At 40.8% G+C, this 18,376-nt stretch overlaps 1 protein-coding gene across 2 annotated transcripts; it reads left to right on the plus strand.

Moving 5' to 3' along the window:
- Positions 1 to 404: 404 nt before the first annotated feature.
- Positions 405 to 18,244, plus strand: gas2a (growth arrest-specific 2a). 2 transcript variants are annotated; one of them, XM_085359303.1, is made up of 9 exons: positions 405 to 561; positions 2,642 to 2,705; positions 4,849 to 4,999; positions 7,390 to 7,520; positions 10,220 to 10,361; positions 11,613 to 11,676; positions 11,793 to 12,003; positions 12,090 to 12,197; positions 17,694 to 18,244. In XM_085359303.1, exons 3-9 carry the CDS (start codon positions 4,855 to 4,857, stop codon positions 17,901 to 17,903), a joined length of 1,011 nt encoding a protein of 336 aa, XP_085215429.1. In that variant the 5' UTR covers positions 405 to 561; positions 2,642 to 2,705; positions 4,849 to 4,854; the 3' UTR covers positions 17,904 to 18,244. The 2 variants fall into 2 exon arrangements, with proteins under 2 accessions (XP_085215429.1, XP_085215430.1); XM_085359304.1 differs by lacking the exons at positions 405 to 561; positions 2,642 to 2,705 and having other exon boundaries at positions 4,765 to 4,999.
- Positions 18,245 to 18,376: the final 132 nt, after the last annotated feature.

Raw genomic sequence — 18,376 nt, forward strand, 5'->3', positions numbered from 1 at the left:
ACACACATTTACATTAAAAAGCATCATAAGGGTGTTCTGGCTAGGAAGACTACACCTGAAACACGTAATTAATGTATTAATAATGATCGTCATTCATTATTTCAATTTATTCTCAAATGCAAGATAGTGTCAAATTACGCCTAAATGAACCAGTCTTGATATAATAACAATGCGACTAGATGGATCAAACAGCACAGTTGCACACACAGACAAAAACTTTACATCAAAGCGTTTGGAAGAATAGAAACTCAGGCCAGAAAAAAATGTTACAGAGGGAACACAAAGAAGAGGCAGTGCCAACACGACCAAACTTTCCTCCCATCATCATAATCAGCAGCAGCAGCGTAGCCTGCTGTGAGTGAGTATATGTGTGCGCGCGTATGCGTGTGCTTGTGCAGTCAGCTTGTGCAGCGAGAAAGATCACCCCGGTACACACTGGTTTGTGATTTTGGAGGCTAACCTGTGGGTCGGTGCACCACTGTGAAAAGCATGAAAATTGGGAACCAGCATCTCACAGGACGAGTGAGAGGAAGGAGCGCACCAGCGAGCTGAACCCTCAGGGTGAGCACACACGAGAAGCTTTTCATTCAGGACATTTTTCGCTACTTTTACACTGTTGCTGTATGACTGTCAGACTATTCATACTTGCATTTCTGTTTTAGGTTTAGATCATTTTTAGAAAGTACCCTTTGCAATCTCTTCCTTTTGTGTGCTTTGCAGAACAATACCATCTAATGAAACTCATTTAACAGTTGAGGGGGGTTTGGTTGAATCTTACTTCTTGACAGTTGACAGGAAGGTGCTTGCCTTTTTACTCCTTTCAGAGTTAACACCAGACATCTGTAATTAAACGGAATATCATATATTTTGTGTACTAGCTGCTCTCAGTCACTTCATTGGTTTTTAATTAGCAGGCGCTCTGCTGGATTTGAGTCATAACTCATCAAGCGTCCTCCCTTGGACCTATTTCAAGAGTGGTAAATTGTCTGTTGTGGGCGCTTTATTTGTGACAGCTGTAAAGAAGGAGACAACCTAAAAAGCCTTATTGCAGTTGTAAATGAAGTGAGAGGCCAATACAGTTCTACCCAAAACCAAGCCCTGGCACCAAATTCAGAGAAACTATAAAAATAGCTCATTTTATCTGTTTTCTTGACATACAGTCAGCCTGAACTTTGGTTTGTTGACAGTTCAAATGTTTCCTTAATCAAAGGTCTGAGGTTGCATATTCCATTATGAAATCATTTCATTTGTAAGACTTAAGTGCAGAGTCCCATACAGACAGTGTGCTTCATTGACTGTAGCACCTCAAGCAATCTGATACCTGAACACAACAGATTACTTGTCAGCAGTAGAAACATGCTGAGTGTCCTTATTTAGATGGACAAATCAACCTCCAGATCGGCTAACTGTTGTAGTGGAGGAGGGCACGCAGGGCAAAGAGGGTTACGAGGACAGAGCCGCTCTTGTACTTTCTAATGTGATTCATCAGTCAAAATTCCCATCCATATGCCTTTCCCGAAGCAATCTGCAGCCAACCGTGGCACATTAGCATGGCTTTAGTGAAGTCACGAGATGACTCAGGATGAATGTAAATTTTGTATTTCTATATATTTTTTTTTTAATGTTTTGGGTTGAAAAGTGGGATCTCTTTGTGAATGCACAAAGCCTAGCATTCGATCATGAACCAGATTCTTAAAATACACGCAGTTTAGCAGAGTGCAGGCTGCTGAAGCAAAACATGTCAGGAAACAGTATGGTGAGAGGAACCAGGTATGTTTTACAACAGCTGGCCCGGGCTATTTTCTTGGGGAAAAAATGGTGAAAATTGAGCTCGATGTTTGTTTACGATCTTGTCAAGAACAATAAAACTGAACCAAGGTTGACATGAAGATTTATTGAACAGAGACTAGTATGTGCGAATTCAAACAAAGCAAGAAAATTGTAGTGAATTTTAAGTTAATTTAAAGTGACATGTGAGAAGACACATAAGAATCTTTCAGAAAGTTTTTATACCATACAGCTTTAATAAGGAAAATGTACAATAACAATACGTAAAATAGCAGCTTGATGCATTGCCCACTGACGCAGCACAGGGAATGAGCTTGTTAAGCTCTTGCACTGGGAGACATGAGACATCCTAGTGCCCTTGTTCTGTCTGTCAGCCTTCACCAGTGGACATGGGAATGTAGCACCTGTGTGTGAGCGCCGAGCTCCAGACTTTTGTGTGTGTATGCAAGCGAGTAGAAGTTGCCTTCTCAAAGATCTGACAGCCTTGGTCGGACATCAAGGTCCTGATGTCCAGTTTTGCATCACGGTGCCATTTAGTTGCAGCCAACTCCAGACGGACCTTGAAATGTTACACAGCTTTAAAGGTCAGATTCCTCATATCGTGCTGCACTCACTCAGTATTCACAGGAAATTTTCATCCACCGCGTGCTTTGAACTACTTGTTCGTGGCAGCTTCCTTGTTTAAATAAGCTCTTCTTGCAATTTGCATCCGATATCCTGTTTTTATTTGCGTGCCAGAGGGTATGTGAAATGTTCCTGCTTGGAGGAAGCGGTGGAGGCAAAACCTTTAAAATGCAACAACAAGATTTCAAGAATGTGAATTCTCTTCAAGTAACTTTCTGTTTCTTTAAAGAACCCCGGACAAAGAACTTTACCAGAAAAAAGGAGAACAAAGTCACTTCATCATTGGCTGTTAGGTAAGCTGTAATGATACCAGACTTAAGATGTTTGTTCTGTATGTAACAGAGAAAAGACATTTTGCTCATATCTTATTTGTTATTTTAAAATAGAAACTCTTGAGTACTTTGGGAGCCTTTAAATCCCCGTTATGCCACTACCTCTATGCTCTAAAGGTTGGGGTGTCTCCTTTCTGTCTGCATTGCATCGTTTTTCTATGTCAGAGTACTTTAGAGAACAGATTGACGCTTGCAGTGCTGCTGATGTGCCCTGTTACACAGCTCAGGTCTTGCATCTGGTGCCCAGTTGTTTTGTCAGGCACTCACTCTTCTCCACCGCAAATCTGTTAATGGAGTGACACTGGACTGATATCTGAAAGATTTTCATATTGCAGCTTATGCGGTGCACCCTTGGCGCACTGTAGCCTGGTATTGGAAAAGACTGGGCCAAATGCTAATTTACTCAGTGACTTCACTTTCAAGGAAATAAGCAGCAGTTAAATATTGTTCCAAGTACTGATGTCAAATGCAATCTGTCCATCAACCTGTAATGCAAGACCTGCTGCACTGTTGACTGTGATGGGCTGATATGCACCGCTGGATAGACTGCTTAATAGATGGCAGAGTAATTTGAAGGAGCTCTTTGTTGGTTGAATAAAAGTCCTACTGTACCAGTCTGGCTGGTATAAAAGTGTCTCTTGTCCAAAGAAGGGGTGGAAAGAAATGGTGCTCTCTAATGTCATCAGGTTTATTGTAATCCATACCAGGATTTTGACCAGGAGAACAAAGCTGCTCTCCTTTCCTGTTTCAGCTTGCTCCTCCTCTGCCCCTTTTGTGAATATGCAACATGAATGATAGCTAATACAGAAGAATTTTATTGTGAGGATCCGTTTAGATCACGAGTATAAAACACACACATGTTCAGAGGTTCCTTCTGTTATCGTGACATATCATGACCGCTGTAACCAACTTTGTTTAAGCTTTCAAAAGAGCTGCACAATATTTGGAGGATGCTAACTAGAGCTGAAATGACGGATTAGTATATTTCCAGAAAATGTGTAACTACTTTGAAGGTAAATGAACCTCTGGTTTAAGGTTATTACATATGAGAATTCTCCGATTCACTCTGTTTTGCATCACTGTCAACTGAATGGGTATAACACTGGGAATTTCTCTTTTTGTTTTTTGTTTTTTTCCTTTTTGATATCAAATGAATTGAAGAAGCCCTTTCCTAGAGTGTACCCCAGCTCTTGCCCTGTGACAGCTGAGATAGGTTCCAGCCCACCTCCTGGCAACTCTAAATTGAATTAAGTGATGCATTGCATCACCTAATTATTCCCTGGAGAGAGTAATTCCTCGCAGTACTTGTTACATTACTTTAGCATCACTCAGAAACATTGCCTGAGATGAATTGTCCCATTTACCAGTTAATAGTATCAACCTTGAACTACAGTGCCACACACTGGCATGAATCCCTATCCTAGTGAGGACACAGGATCTTTCTTTTATTGTTTAAGTATTAACACAAAGCTAACAGCAAAGTTGAAAATCAGCTCATTGTGCAGATAACTGAAGAACCTTTGTAATCTAAGTAATGCTGACTGTGAAGTGTGCAGGAGTGGGTCTGCGTTACAGTGTGATCAGGGGACTTGGTTGGAGGGAATGTCTTGGACTCTTTGTCATGTTCTTTGAGCCATTCCTGAGCCGTTTTTGCCATTTGATGAGGTACATCGTCCCGCTGGGGGAGGCTGCTGCTGATGTCTGGCAGAGTTTTTCCAGTTCTTTCCAGCTGAACGCTGCTTTTTAACAATATGATCAATGTTTTTTTCACTTCACCACTTAATGGTTTTAATGTTGGGGCTCATGTATGTATATACATACATACATGGGTGCATACTCAAACATATGCATGTATAGAGAAGAACATGATGGTTTTGTTGCCTGCTACAACAACAAAGCATTTATTAGCAGGACTTAGATGGAGTCCAATTAATATGCTGAGGTATCTGGATAATATGTACCTCCTTTATTAATGTTTTGAAGATCTGCTATACTGCACACTGGAGCTGCACATTGTGTCTGCTTGCATAATATTACAGATATCTTACATGTTCATGAATTCTATATCATTGGACTGTCTTAACCTTCTCCTGCTGATGAATAGGGAACCATGTGCAGTTCCCTGAGCCCCAAACAGCCCAGCGGGCCCGGCCTGACAGACATGCAGCAGTACCAACAGTGGCTTTCCAGTCGACATGAGGCCAGCCTGCTGCCTATGAAGGAAGACCTGGCCCTGTGGCTCACTAATATTCTTGGTAAGTCACACTAACGAGCAAGAAACACATGCTATTAACAGTGAGGATTTATTACCACGAGTTATAGTTTATAACATGGTTTAATTCGCTAAGCAAAGCGAATTTAATTCAGTTATATTTATATAGGGCCAAATCATAACAACAATCGCCTTGAGGAGTAGTAATACTATTACATATATAAAGTTACAGTTATATTCCTGAACTGTGGTTAAAATGTGTTTTAAATCATTCATTTCTCAGATGTTTTGCTAGCTGTGCGAAATAAAATAAATTTAAAAAATCAGGGTGTGGTTTGTAGATTCATTGGATACACAGGCTTAGAAATAGCTTGGCTTTGAAAAAATCCTGCACATTTCATTGCTTTGTGTCTAAAATTAACTCGACTGGTCTTTGCTGATGTAAACACCTCTGCAGGGGATTGTGATCAATCCGCACCTCATTACAAACTATTTTAAAGTCCCCAGATTGTGTGGACCTGTTCCAGTTGCACCAATGACTCACCAGAGTCAGCTCATAAATATTCTTACAAAGGCTGCCACCAGAGTAAGAATTATGTATTTGTTAGTTGGGTTTCAGAGATGTAAACTGTCTGTTAACCAGTGTTTCATCAGAATTTTAAATTTGTTAGAGTCAAGTTCTCAAAATTTCAATGACTGAGTGCTAATGAGGAAGCCAGTGTATGAGTGAACACACAAAAATACACACATGCAGCACGTTTACTCTAGCTTTTGTCATAAGTATGTTGGTTTGTGTTTGTAATTATCATGTTTGTACTGCTTTTAGGTTATTAACAAGGTCGCACCTATATGTTAGAAGAGATAAGTATGAACTGCTTGATTGTTTCTTGTTACACAAAACCAAGGGCCTCCGCTGGCCCTGGTGCTAAACGCTTCATAGACTGTGCTTTTTGTTTAAAATATGCTTAAGAACTACTGTATGTGTTATGACTGGGAGTTACTCCTGGATGCATATAACAGACACTTTTCAAACCAACTATAAGGTTCCTGAGACTCTCTCATGTCTGTGTGTAAACAACTTAAAACAACTTCAGTGTCTTCCGCGTTATCTCTGGCTGTGTGTGTGTTTGCACTGGAACCAGCTGAGCCAGAAAGCCATGGAACTAAAGGGTTCAGAAGCAGGAGCATGCAAGTGTTTCCAGTGAATAAACACTACAGAATTAATTTGTTGGTTTAGGCCAAGTTCTGTATTTGCTCAGTATTTTTTTTTATTCTGTGAAACAAGATGCTGACATCCTTGATTACAGTTTCAGGTGAGACCTGCCGTGTGGCCCGCTGCCGTGTGGGAGGCATATGTTTGGTTATACTGATGAGTCATTGTTGTCAAAGCGGTAACAGCTTGGCTCGTATTGTTTTCACTTCCCGAGTCTGTCTTTTTGTCTGTCATCATGGCAAAATGTGCTCCTCAAGACACTTACTTAAGCAGGAACTACCACAAAGGTGGTTTAAAGCACTTGGCAGGTGTTTATGTTTGTCTTTGTGCATTTGTCTGTGGACAGTTGTTCAGTTGTTTAGCAGTGCAAGAAAAACCCAAGAAACTTAACAGGTGTTTAATTGTAGTTTTAATGCAAGGAGAAGGCTGAGTTTGCAAACGGTCAGAGCTCACTGATCCTAATATATTCCCAGTGTAAGATGATCTCAAGTCAGATTGAAGGAACTGGGCAACTCGTATGATTAAATATTTAATTTTACTATACTTCTATTGGAGCCCGGTGAAAGATATTTTCCTCTCACAGCGTGGAACGAGGGTCGTACGAGTAGAGTATAAGACTCACTGAGTGTTTCTCAAGATTTCAATCTCTCTTTTCTGGGCTCAATTGCAACATTTGGAACTCATTAAACATTGAACCCCTAAACCCCTCCTCCAATAAGAAAGAGAAAAGGGATAAAAAAAAATATCTCCAGTTTCTTTCCACAGACACCCCCCTGCCACCACCTCCTATTTCACGATGATCTAACTAAGAAAGAATGGTCCTCTGGAAGTCAGTCAACTGGACACCACATGTTGATCACCAACGTAGCTCTGCAACTGCACAGGATAATGAGGCATTACTGTGTACAAACAGATGGCACGTTTTTTTTGGATTTTTTTATGCATCCCCGTAGTTGCCATCCCACGGTGTGTGACCAGGAAATCCCCCAGATCCTCTCAAATCATGTTGTACTATTTCAGCTTTTGGCTCCTCCAGAGCCGCCACAAACCCGGCAGCAAAAGCGACGCTCGGTCATTAAAACGGTTTTAGGAATCAACAGCACTGCGTCAGGTTTGACCGCAACTCGGAGTGAAGTGGAGATTAAATTTTATTTCCTTACGCTATATGTATATTTTTTAAACTTGTGGCGCTGCTCTTTCTTTATGTGTCTCCTGCTCAGGTCTGGAAATCACTGCTGAGAGCTTCATGGACCGCTTAGACAATGGCTTCCTGTTGTGCCAGCTGGCTGAGACACTGCAGGAGAAGTTCAGGCAGAGTAATGGAGATCTGCCTACCCTTGGCAACAGCAAGGTACAGAGAGACTGCAATAGTCCTGTGTGATACAGGTTACAGTGAAAACACTAATCTGAAAGTTAAATCTTGGCTGAAAATCTTCCCAGACTATCAGCTTGAACGATTTCACAGAGCATTGTTCCTGAGTATAAAAACATCATCTGAGCAGACACTTATTAGGTCAGATTGACTGACAGTCACTATTTAAAACCACTTCCACATGTAATGGTCTTTTTCACATCTAAATACAAAAGGATATCCCAACACAACATTTGGAAAGTAGCACAGAGGCAGAAAGACGCTCTTGATGACTGCGCCCGTGAATTCCTACTTTGCAAAGAACTCCACAATTTTAGAAAGAAGTGCACATAAAGTGGGATGGGGGGATGGGGGCCTCTTGCCTTCAACAGGGCAAAAAAGAAAAAAAAATAAGGCTAGCAAGGACACGTTAACTGATGGGGCCCCACATCCCCTGTGAGATTTGGGAGAACAGCATTAAACGTTCTTTTCTTGTGAGCCTTGACTGAGGATTTAATGAATTTCATTAAAACGGGTGCCTTGAGAGTGGTTACCTGTAATTTCACCCAATCAGTCTGTCCAGATGTATATTTATGGGGTTGGTGACTAAAACAACAAAAACAACTAGGCAAAAGAAAAATGTTTCTATTTATGCCCCATATATTATAAAAACCCCATGGATACATCCTCAAAAGTTCAAAAATATATGTTAAAAGATGGATATTTACCTTCAGTATCTGTTTATTGCAGATATTTAAATGCTGAAGTGACAGCTGGTCTCAGTGGCATGCAGCAAAAACTGTGATTGGGTCATGTTCGTGCCTCTGTTCGGAAGGCAAGAAGTAAAAGATGTTTGTTGGTCCTTCAGTGAGAGTTGTTGATGTTTGCACTGAAGCATTACTGTGCTGATGTCAGTGGGTCTCCTGATCTCAGTGTGAGCGCAGCAGCACAGATGTGAGGAAATACTTGAGGTCAATGACCGTGAGACAGCAGAGGAGCTGCCGAAATAGAGGAGTCTATTGATTGTGAATGCCAACAGAGGGAGAGAGAGAGTCCTTGGATAGGCTTTAAAATGAAACAAAGCTGCATTATGATATTGTGCAGCGAGCGTGATTTGATTCTGTTTGTCTGAATTAAGGGTTTTCATTAAAAGATTAACCGTGTTATTCATGTCTGATACACAGTATGTCATCCAATGAGTCTTTATGCTTGTCGTGGCATTTGATCAGCTCTAGTTGTTTGCTATCAGATTTCACCACTTAAAAGAGGACATCCATCTGTGTTCAAGCCCTGTTATAAGTCGATGTGGTGTGTGAAGTGGGCCTGTGACTACAGCACAGGGGTACCATCAATCACACTTTGCAGATGCTGTGCTCCAGACGTCTTCCCATGTGTTTATATCAATCAGTATTAAGTCCAGATGAGCAAAGGTTGTTTTCGTTCTTGTCATAACACTTTGACAGGCTGATTTTTGTACAGTCATTTCAATAACTGGGGGAACTTATTGCTATAGCACTGAAATTTTAAGCAAAAGTGCAATGTTCAAGACTTGGTTTCGGCAGGAGAGTGAGATGAGAAGATCAAACATCGTAAATAAGTAGCATTGACCAAAAGGGATTTTTTTTACAGGGAAAGGAAGGGCCATGAAGCTAGACGCAGCTGCTGGTTATCTCAGCAGAAAGGCTTGGAGAGGAAAAAGTAGCCCGGCTCTGTACAAAGTTCATGAAATCTGTCCGCTTGCACCCATAAAGCACACCACATATTTGCTTAGCCAGTGCAAAAACAGAGATGTCAGTCGAAGACAGTTCAACCTCCAACTAACATATGTGATAATAGCATAATCTTCTCATCTACCTCTTAAAGTAAGAAAGTACCAAGTAAATGTATTTTTAAAGTGTCAAACTGCTCATCTCGTGTGTGCATGTTGAGGTATTTAAATTCTTTGAATGAAATAATTTGATTATAGCTGTCGTTGCTCATTTCAAGCATAGCAGTTCCTTTTCCTTATTATTATTCCCATATGTTTAAAGATAATCTTTTCCAGAAGTCCCCTACCTCCTGTGCAATCATTAGACATTCAAAGGTGCAGATCATTTGGCAGCCAAGGCAGAAATAATAATACATTCATCTGATTGTTAGATGGAAAAAAAAAAAACAACCTTGGCAAAGTTGAATATTTATCCGGGAATGCAAAGTCATTTAACACAAAAGATCCCCTAAAAAAAAAGTCAAAAGGAGAGTCTGGAATGAAAAGAAAAATACCCACAAAAGCTTGCATATTTCCAGCATGAGCTCATTCCACCTTTCTCAAAGCACAGACACACATATCCTGTATAAAACCACAGCAAAGCGCATAAATCTCCCCGAACAGACCGTGTGGGGGCTGAAACCCATAAGCATGTCATTTGAGCCCAAATCATAGACAGCCTGGTAAAGTAGCACAGGTTTTCAAACCCGTCATTTCTCATATTGATCTCAATGGGAAGGGTTCTTGATCCTGGGCTGAAATCAGAGCCTCAGCAGACATCAGTGTAGATGTAGATAATGTGGCTCTGTGTTTTGGTGGAGCTCTGGGTATTGGTTCGAACAAGTCACTCTGGAGGACTTTTGTCCTTTCTTTGTTAAACTGCAGAATAAGATGTTTAAATCCGATCTTGTTTAAGTGAAAGTAAGGGGGTTCTTCTCTGTGTCTGTGACAGAGAATTCCCAATCGGAGGATACCGTGTCGGCGGAGCGCTCCATCCGGCTCCTTCTTTGCACGGGACAACACAGCCAACTTCCTGGCCTGGTGTCGTGAGGTCGGAGTTGGAGAAACATGTCTGTTTGAGTCAGAGGGTTTAGGTGAGTCTGTTTTTATTTCTCACCCTGCGAAAATGTCAAGATGTAGGACAGACCGGGTACATAAACAGGCATCACTTTCCTCACAAAGATTCAGTTCTCTCAGGCTTTGGTTATCCCTGGCACTGCTGGGGCAGTGGGCTCAGATTTCTATCTTCTGTGAATGGCCTGATTGTACAGGTACAGTGACATGCAGGTTGGCCTGCTTCCCTCTCCTCCCCTCTGAGGATTAGAAGCCTCACATCACCAGACCGAGCCTCACCTTCTTTGACGTGCTCAAAAAGCTCACAGTCCGGGTAGCACAGTGATGGGAGCAGCTCTACCTGACAATAAGGGAATCTCAGACAATGCACTCATGCACAAAACATCTAAAGTAAAACTACAGGAGCGTGGACATAAAGGTGTGAGATGGTGAGAAAGTAGGCCAACAGTATGCAAATGTTTTCCTCAGCGCACAGTAGGGATATTTTTCTCTCTTCCTCATTCGCTCTCTCAGTGTTTATCTGTGTCTTTCTGATCTTTCGCAGAGCTTTCTTGCACGTTATTTCACTGCAGTGTCCTTGCAGCAAAGATATGCCCGGACTGAAATATTTCCCTCATAATCAGATGTGCCCCTGACAAGAGCACAAATACGCAGAATAGTCATAAATTCTTGCCATATTTTTGACTAAAAGGTTGATCAGCCATTTCTAAAAATATTCAAGCTATGTAAATCATTTCTGGATTCCAGGATATACACACACGCAGTGAGCTAGCTGCAGTGAACTATAATCGCCTTCGAATCCAGTGGACATGTGATTGTAATAAAATGCTTCAGTGAACAATCCAGCTGACGAATGTCTTTTTTTTCTTTCTTTCCTTCCCTCTTACTTTCTCTGGATGGATTTGTCAGTTCAGCAGTAGGTGTAACAACATCAGGTTTGCTATCACGCAGTGGATATATTCTTTCTATATTGCATGGTGTGGTGTGTCACATTATTCATGCTTTGTGTGTCCACAGTCTGGTTTGATCTATTATTTGCCGTGGTTACCGTTACCCTCTGAAGTGGTTAAAATGAACATGTGAGCAGTATTCTTTCCATTTGGTTTGGGATGAACAGGATTAGAGAGGACCATGTGATTGCATGAAGTTCATAAGCTTGTTTTTATGTCCATTTCACCATCACACAGCCACTCATTCTCATTCATCACCTTCATCCAGATACAGTACAGTATTTTAATCACCAAATCCTAAAAGGTGATCTCTTTTTGCAGTTCTTCATAAGCAGCCACGAGAAGTCTGCCTTTGTCTTTTAGAGCTGGGCCGGATAGCATCACGGTATGCTCTTGGTTTTTACATTTTCCTCCTTGATTGTCTAGATTTTCCTGTGTATGTCTTTGGATTGTTTTGCAAATCCTTTCATAATTTCCGTGTCTCTTTTATTCCTCATCTAGGTACAATGTGGAGCCTCCTGGCCTTATAAAACTGGAGAAAGAGATTGAGCAAGAAGAGAAAGCGCCTCTACCTCCTCCGTCACCTGTATCTCCAGCTCAGCCTGTCCCTCCATCACCCTCTTCATCTCCTTCCCCATCCCCTTCCCCATCCCCAACTCCTACCAAAGTGACTTCTATCAAAAAAAGCACAGGGAAGCTTTTGGATGATGCCGTAAGTTAGCAAGTGTTCACCTCTGTTTGCTGTTTCTACTTAACTTATCAGAGGAAAAACATCAATGTTTGTTTTTGTCAAAACAGGTAAGACATATCGCCAATGATCCACCTTGCAGATGTGCAAATAAGTTCTGTGTAGAGAGACAGTCGCAGGGTCGATATCGTGTTGGGGAGAAGATGCTCTTTATTCGGGTGAGTGTGTTACAGTATTGTACAAAAGTCCTCGTTTCTTTGTATTTTGCTTCCAAGGAGCCAGACTTTCTTGGATTTTTTAAAAGCAGTCTTGAGGAATACTTCTCCAGGCTTTTTGCAAGTCTTTCCAAGTTTTTCTTTGGATATTGGCTGTTTTTTCCCTCATTTTGAGTCCAGTCCTTGTACCCGACCAGTTTCAGGAGAATGTTTTTTTGGTTTGTTATGCCACTTAACACTAACCTATGACTCATTGAAGCATAAAAAACGCACATAACTCAAAAGATGGCCCAGTCTTGCGTCTGCACGCGACAGAGACCTTAGCAAATCGTCTGTCTTTAGGCACCTTGTTATTAGCAGTCTGTCACAAAAACATAATTTGTCCCCATTTCTTTCGTTGCATCCAGGAAAATGTCACCATTTTACATGAATAAAATAGTATTTTTGCAACAACAAAGTGATTCCCAAAGAGCTATTAGCCAAACACTTGACATGTGGTGTGCAATATGTCCTTAAAAATTTTGAGGAAAATGGACAAATAGAGGAGAAATGAAGTTGCAGGCCTAAGAAAAATATCTAGAGCATATGAACAGGTTCTGAAAGTCCCGTCCTTAAGAAATGGGGGGGAAAAAATCCACCAAAGACCTGAGGCAGGACCTGAGCTGATTCATCCACTATTCACTGCAGCCGCATCAGAGATACTCTCAGCGGAAGGGTGGCTAATTCTTAAGAATAGAATAGAATGCCTTTATTGTCACTATACAGTTGTACAATGAGATACAGAGGAAGGGAATCAGGGAAAAATGGCTGTGGTATGCCACAAAACTGAACTGAAAATCAAAATCATCAATATGTATGGGGCAGGTCACAAGAGAGATACAACTACAGCAATCTTAAAAACACAGTGATTGCTTGGGGGTGCATTTCAGCCAGTGGTGTTGGGGATCTTGTTAAAGTGGATGGAATTATGAACACAAAAAGGTACTGTCAGATTTTGATCTACCAAGCAATACCACCTGGAAAGCATTTGACTGACAGTTTCAGTTTCATTTTTCAGCATAACAATGATCCCAAATACACTGTCAGTGCAGTAAAAGGATGCAATCAGTCAAGGATTGGCCTTGCCAGAGCTCGGCCTCAACATTATTCAGGCAGCTTGGGATCATCTTGACAGAGAATCCAAGAAACGGTGGCCAATATCCAGATAAAATCTTTGGATGTCCTTCAAGAAGACTGCTTAAATAAATTTATAAAAAGCTTCCCTAAGAGAGTTGAGGCTGTGTTGTAGTATAAACGTAGTCATACCAAATACTGACCTTCAATCATGTTAGACTTGTACAAACTCTGTTTTTGCCTTATATATTCTATTTTCAATGTTTCCTATTTTCCTTGCAAAATATAAGGAAATGAGTGATGGCTCAAGATTTTTGCACAGTACTGTATATAATAATTAACATAATCGTTTTTTCACTTGTATCACTTTCATATGAGGTTATCAAATTATCAGGTTTTGGATATTAGCATAAAACTGTTCAGTGGAAAAAGTCTATTGTTGGGAAGGCCCCAACGGACATAGTTCTTTACTGGTGAGCTTATCCTTAAGCTTAGTTTTCAGGTCACTGTTCTGAATGTTTCACATTCAGTTTGCTATTATTACACTGTTATGCACTACTATAAAGTCTCAGTCCAAATAATAATGAAGACATTAGTCCCAGCACTGAAGCTTCAGAGGCAAATATTACACATTATACAATAATGACTCTATGAAATCATTGTTCAAATAAAGTAAATCATACATTACATTGTAACCTTCTTTTACAAACTGGCAAAAAGAGTAAATAGTCTATTTCTAGCAGTGGAAAATGACAGTAACCGTTTTCTTATTTTTTTAATTATTCCATTCATTTTATTTTCATTCCACTTTGCGGTTTGTAACAATAACGTCTCACATTGCAAAGCAAACTCTTTTTCCAGTCGTATAGCAGATATGTGGGGCTGGTTTTGGCATGAAGGTCATCCATTGTGTCTACAAATGGCCTTTGCCTTGACAATGTTTACTTTCATTTGCTGTAAAGAGAAAGCAACATCCACACATTCACCTATGATCTCACAACCAACTTACCACTTGGAATACGTCTGACCCAGAACTGGCTGTTGTACTAACATAATCACACACAATCAGTCTTTAAGCTCAGGAAATGTTACTCAGCTTTCTCTGAGTGGAGAGATAAAGGCGATTCGTGAAAGATAAATGGAGAATAACAGATCGGAGAAGTAGCATCTCTCCCCTTGGGATCCTGGTTACTTGGCAACCCACAACCGGGATTTACACCTCCAAAGATGTGATTCATGCTGGCGGTATGTGTACATTAGCAAAAGGGAGTTTACTCTTGGATGTCCTCTGCTGTTTGTCCATTGTATTGCAACTACTAATAGTTAGTAGTTGGTTTTTAAAAAACAAACCAAAAAAGTCTTAAACAAAAATGGGGAAAAAAGCTTCAGGACAAGCAGCAGAGGATGAATATATACCGTATAGTATATAAATGGGCAGCCATACTGAAAAATAGCTAAATTATAACAACATTATTAAACATCCGTTACCATGTGTCATCGTGGATACTAGTCACACCTTCAGTATGTGCGATACTGCTTAGGATGACAAACAAAGCAAGTGTTAAGCCTCTGTTCCTCTGTCTCCCAGCCAGCACTCTTCATGCTGAACATGCTTTAATTAAAATTCCTCACATGGCTTTTTCCCCCCCAGCAGCTGGGTCGACTGAAAAGGCATGAATACAGTAAGCCCAGTCACTGTCTGTAGGCAGCTGGGAGCAAGGACAGCAGTGACGTGCAGCAGATCTCACTTCACAATAATCTGGGCCGCTGGAGAGGCTGACCTTCTGCTGGAATAAATGAGCTAGTTGTAGCTTGAATGAGAGAGCAGAAAAACACCAGAGTGGTTTTGTGAGAAGTGCTGTCCCAGCTCAGCCCCGGGCCTCTGCCCTTCTCTGGCCTACTGAGAAGGGTTTGGAGTCCAGCAAGGGTCTCGTCCCAAAGCAGCGTGATTGAAAACCCCTCTGCATCACACAGGTCCATTAAATCCACAATCACAAAGCCTGAGGCCTGGTGCTGATGATTGGATCTACTGCCCTGCTCCTGCCCTCACGATTGATTCATTTAAGAGGCCTATAAATGTTGTATGTTATGCTGCTGCAGGGCAAGAAGCGTCATATCTGGCCAAACTGAGGTGACAATTGCATGATGTAATTTGCCCTTTTTAACTATGTATTGTTTTCCTATTTGTCTGAATCATTTTTGAGTTGAGTAAATAATCTTTATAATAACTTGTTTTGGATTTACTCTTCTTCAGATAGGGCCATTCAGCAAACAAGCTTGTTTCCTCAGAGGTGTAATGGTGTGTTAATGAGGTAGAGGGGCAAAAAGCCTCCATAGCAAGGCAGACATGTTTTATGTGTGCAGCCTCTGGGGAATGCAGGCTTCTGATCATCGAATATACCAGCGCCTTTTATTTCGTCTCTTTATTATAACCGGTGACGTTGCCATGGTAGCCAACCTTGGGAATGTGCCCTGATGTGGCAGGTGGCATCGTTTTCAAGCAAATGTTGTAGAAAAGGGATAGGAAAAAAAAAACACTGCATGTGTCTGTTTAACCAGACATATAATTTAAGGTTTTATGCTTTTTAGTGATGAAATCACCTGAATATTTATTAGCTATCCTAGTAGGTTGGGAAGTTGATCTTCCAGCTTGTCAACTCAGACCCATAAAATGTTCAGTGTTACCAGAAGATATCCCATTAACACTGCAGATTGTATGCAAATTCATGTGTATGAATTATCAGTCAACAAAATTGTACGATGAAATTGGGGTGGCTGTGGTTAAGGAGTTAGAGCGGGCAGCTATTGAAAGATTGGTGCTTCTCTGGCTGCTACAGCCTGCATACCAAACTATCTTTGGGCAACATGCTGAACACACAGTTGGTCCAAATGTGTTCATCACAGTGTGGTAAATAGAAAGCATTTAGACGTAGAAAAATGTGCTTGCACGGATGTGTATGTGTAGGAAACATGTTAAATAAAGTGCCGTGAGTGCTCCAGTAGAGTAGAAAAGGGATATATAAGAACCAGTCCATTTACCATATAAAAGTGAACATCTGTAAATTTTTCGGTAATGCTGATGTTTGTTTAGAGTCAGTGATGTAAATGTGTCAGACTTAGCCACATAGGCTAATTTTCCTCAGCATTCCTTGGCAGGTTGATTATATTTACAGACATGCTTCAACTTAACTTCCATTCATATTTATTGCCTGATTATCTATGTCCCACCTGGACACCAGTGGGGCCTACCCCGCAGTTTGAGAACTACTGGGCTAAGCTATCACTTATTGATTAACCTGTAGACTTTATGGGTGGTGTAATTGGGAAAGTAACAGTAATAAAACAATAGAACACCACTCACCAAAACTGAAGCACAAACCTCTTGGATGTTAATAAAGTTGCTGCACCTCAACCCTGCTGTACAATCATTAAGTGGGTAATTAGCTAAAAAAAAAAAAAAAAAAAACAGCCTGTAAAAGTGTCTGCTTCTGCTCTGAAGTTGTAAATTGTAACATGGGTGTCAAAGAACACTAACTTGTTTTGGAGCCAGTATTAAGCACCCATTCAAATTCAACAAACTGCCCAATAACAATAGAAGTTAGAACTGGAAGACCTTGTCTATTAGCTAATGCTGGCAAGCTTGGTTTGCTTGTTACATATACTCTAGGGGGACTACACACCGACACGTCTTAATTAGTGCACAATTAGCAGAAGGTACAGTAACAGAACAAACAAAAATTCCCACTTGACAAACATCAGTGCTCTCTTGACTTTTATTCTACCACCAACAGCTATTTGTCATTGCATTTTTTGCATGACAAAATATATATGACCCAGTAGATAATCCTCAGACTTATTTGAGGGAATGTCTCATTAATTAAGAATTTCTCATACCGACCATAAGGTCCCACTCAGAAGGAATTTTAATAACCTAATCCTTTGATGTTTCCTGTAGCACCATCATCATCAAAAACTGGAAATTTTAATGGGCCTAGTTTATCATCAAATGCCTGCTACTAACAGAAGCATTTGTGTTTAGGGCTACTTTTATTTTTATATGAGCATAAGGTCAAAGCAGTGCTGCATCTGCACACAGTCTCATCACTGTTAGAGTTAAGAAATAAGAGTTTCTTAGTAATCAATTCACCTAGACGTTAGGGCAGCAGGGTTGATAAAGAATCCCTCCAGGGATACCAACCACTTTTGGGACACCCACATCAATCAACAAGCTTTGACATCAAAGCCGCGCTTACATGTTCGTTCAGCTAAAACCCAAAGCTTCAATCAGGGTAATGACATTAGTCCTATAGAAGGGTTCACCCACATCTATTAAAGCACCCCTTCTGACACACCAGCATCACAACATAATCCTATTTTCTTCCGCAGATGCTGCACAATAAGCACGTGATGGTGCGAGTCGGTGGAGGCTGGGAGACCTTTGAGAGCTACCTGCTGAAACATGACCCATGCCGCATGCTCCAGATTTCCAGGGTGGAGGGCAAGATATCCCCTATAAGCAGCAAGTCCCCTAATATCAAGGACCTCAGCCCTGACAGCTACCTGGTGGTGGCAGCGCACTACCGCAGCAAAAAGTGAAGACACGAGACTGAAAAAAATTCCATTAATAAAAGGACAGATTGACTTCGTGCTGTTTTTTACTGTGTAGAGAAGGGGGCGTAGCTATGCAACATATCCCTGTTCTCATGAAGTAAATATTAAAGCTGTAGTGCAACACCATTCACAGAAAGCACATTTTTCTCATAGTGATGATTTTGTTTTGTTGGTTAAAGGTCATTCTTGGGTGTTTTCATTTGATTGGGCCTGGACACATGTTAGTAGGCCTCTGGGTGTTATTTACTTTTACATAACAGCAAACAGCTTTGAAAAACATGCTCATTATTATCGTAACAGTATAATTGGTTTCATAATTAGTGCAAGGGAAGATTTTCCTGTTTTTATTGCATCTGAAGCAATATCACATATGGTAGGTAGAACACTTTCATCTTTTAGCTCCTCATATAAATATCTGTATTTGTACAAGGTAAAAACACAAGTTGTTTTTTTACATG

The sequence above is a fragment of the Diplotaxodon limnothrissa genome, linkage group LG7, assembly GCF_057381915.1.
Source record: "Diplotaxodon limnothrissa isolate DT_005_m linkage group LG7, D_limnothrissa_male_GT1.1, whole genome shotgun sequence".
NCBI lineage: Eukaryota > Metazoa > Chordata > Actinopteri > Cichliformes > Cichlidae > Diplotaxodon > Diplotaxodon limnothrissa.

Coding starts and splice junctions, on each gene's coding strand:
- gas2a (XM_085359303.1), top strand. CDS start 4,855: ATGTGCAGTTCCCTGAGCCCCAAACAGCCCAGCGGGCCCGGCCTGACA. Junction 7,521..10,219: donor CTACCCTTGGCAACAGCAAG/GTACAGAGAGAC, acceptor TGTCTGTGACAG/AGAATTCCCAATCGGAGGAT. Junction 12,004..12,089: donor GGAAGCTTTTGGATGATGCC/GTAAGTTAGCAA, acceptor TTGTCAAAACAG/GTAAGACATATCGCCAATGA.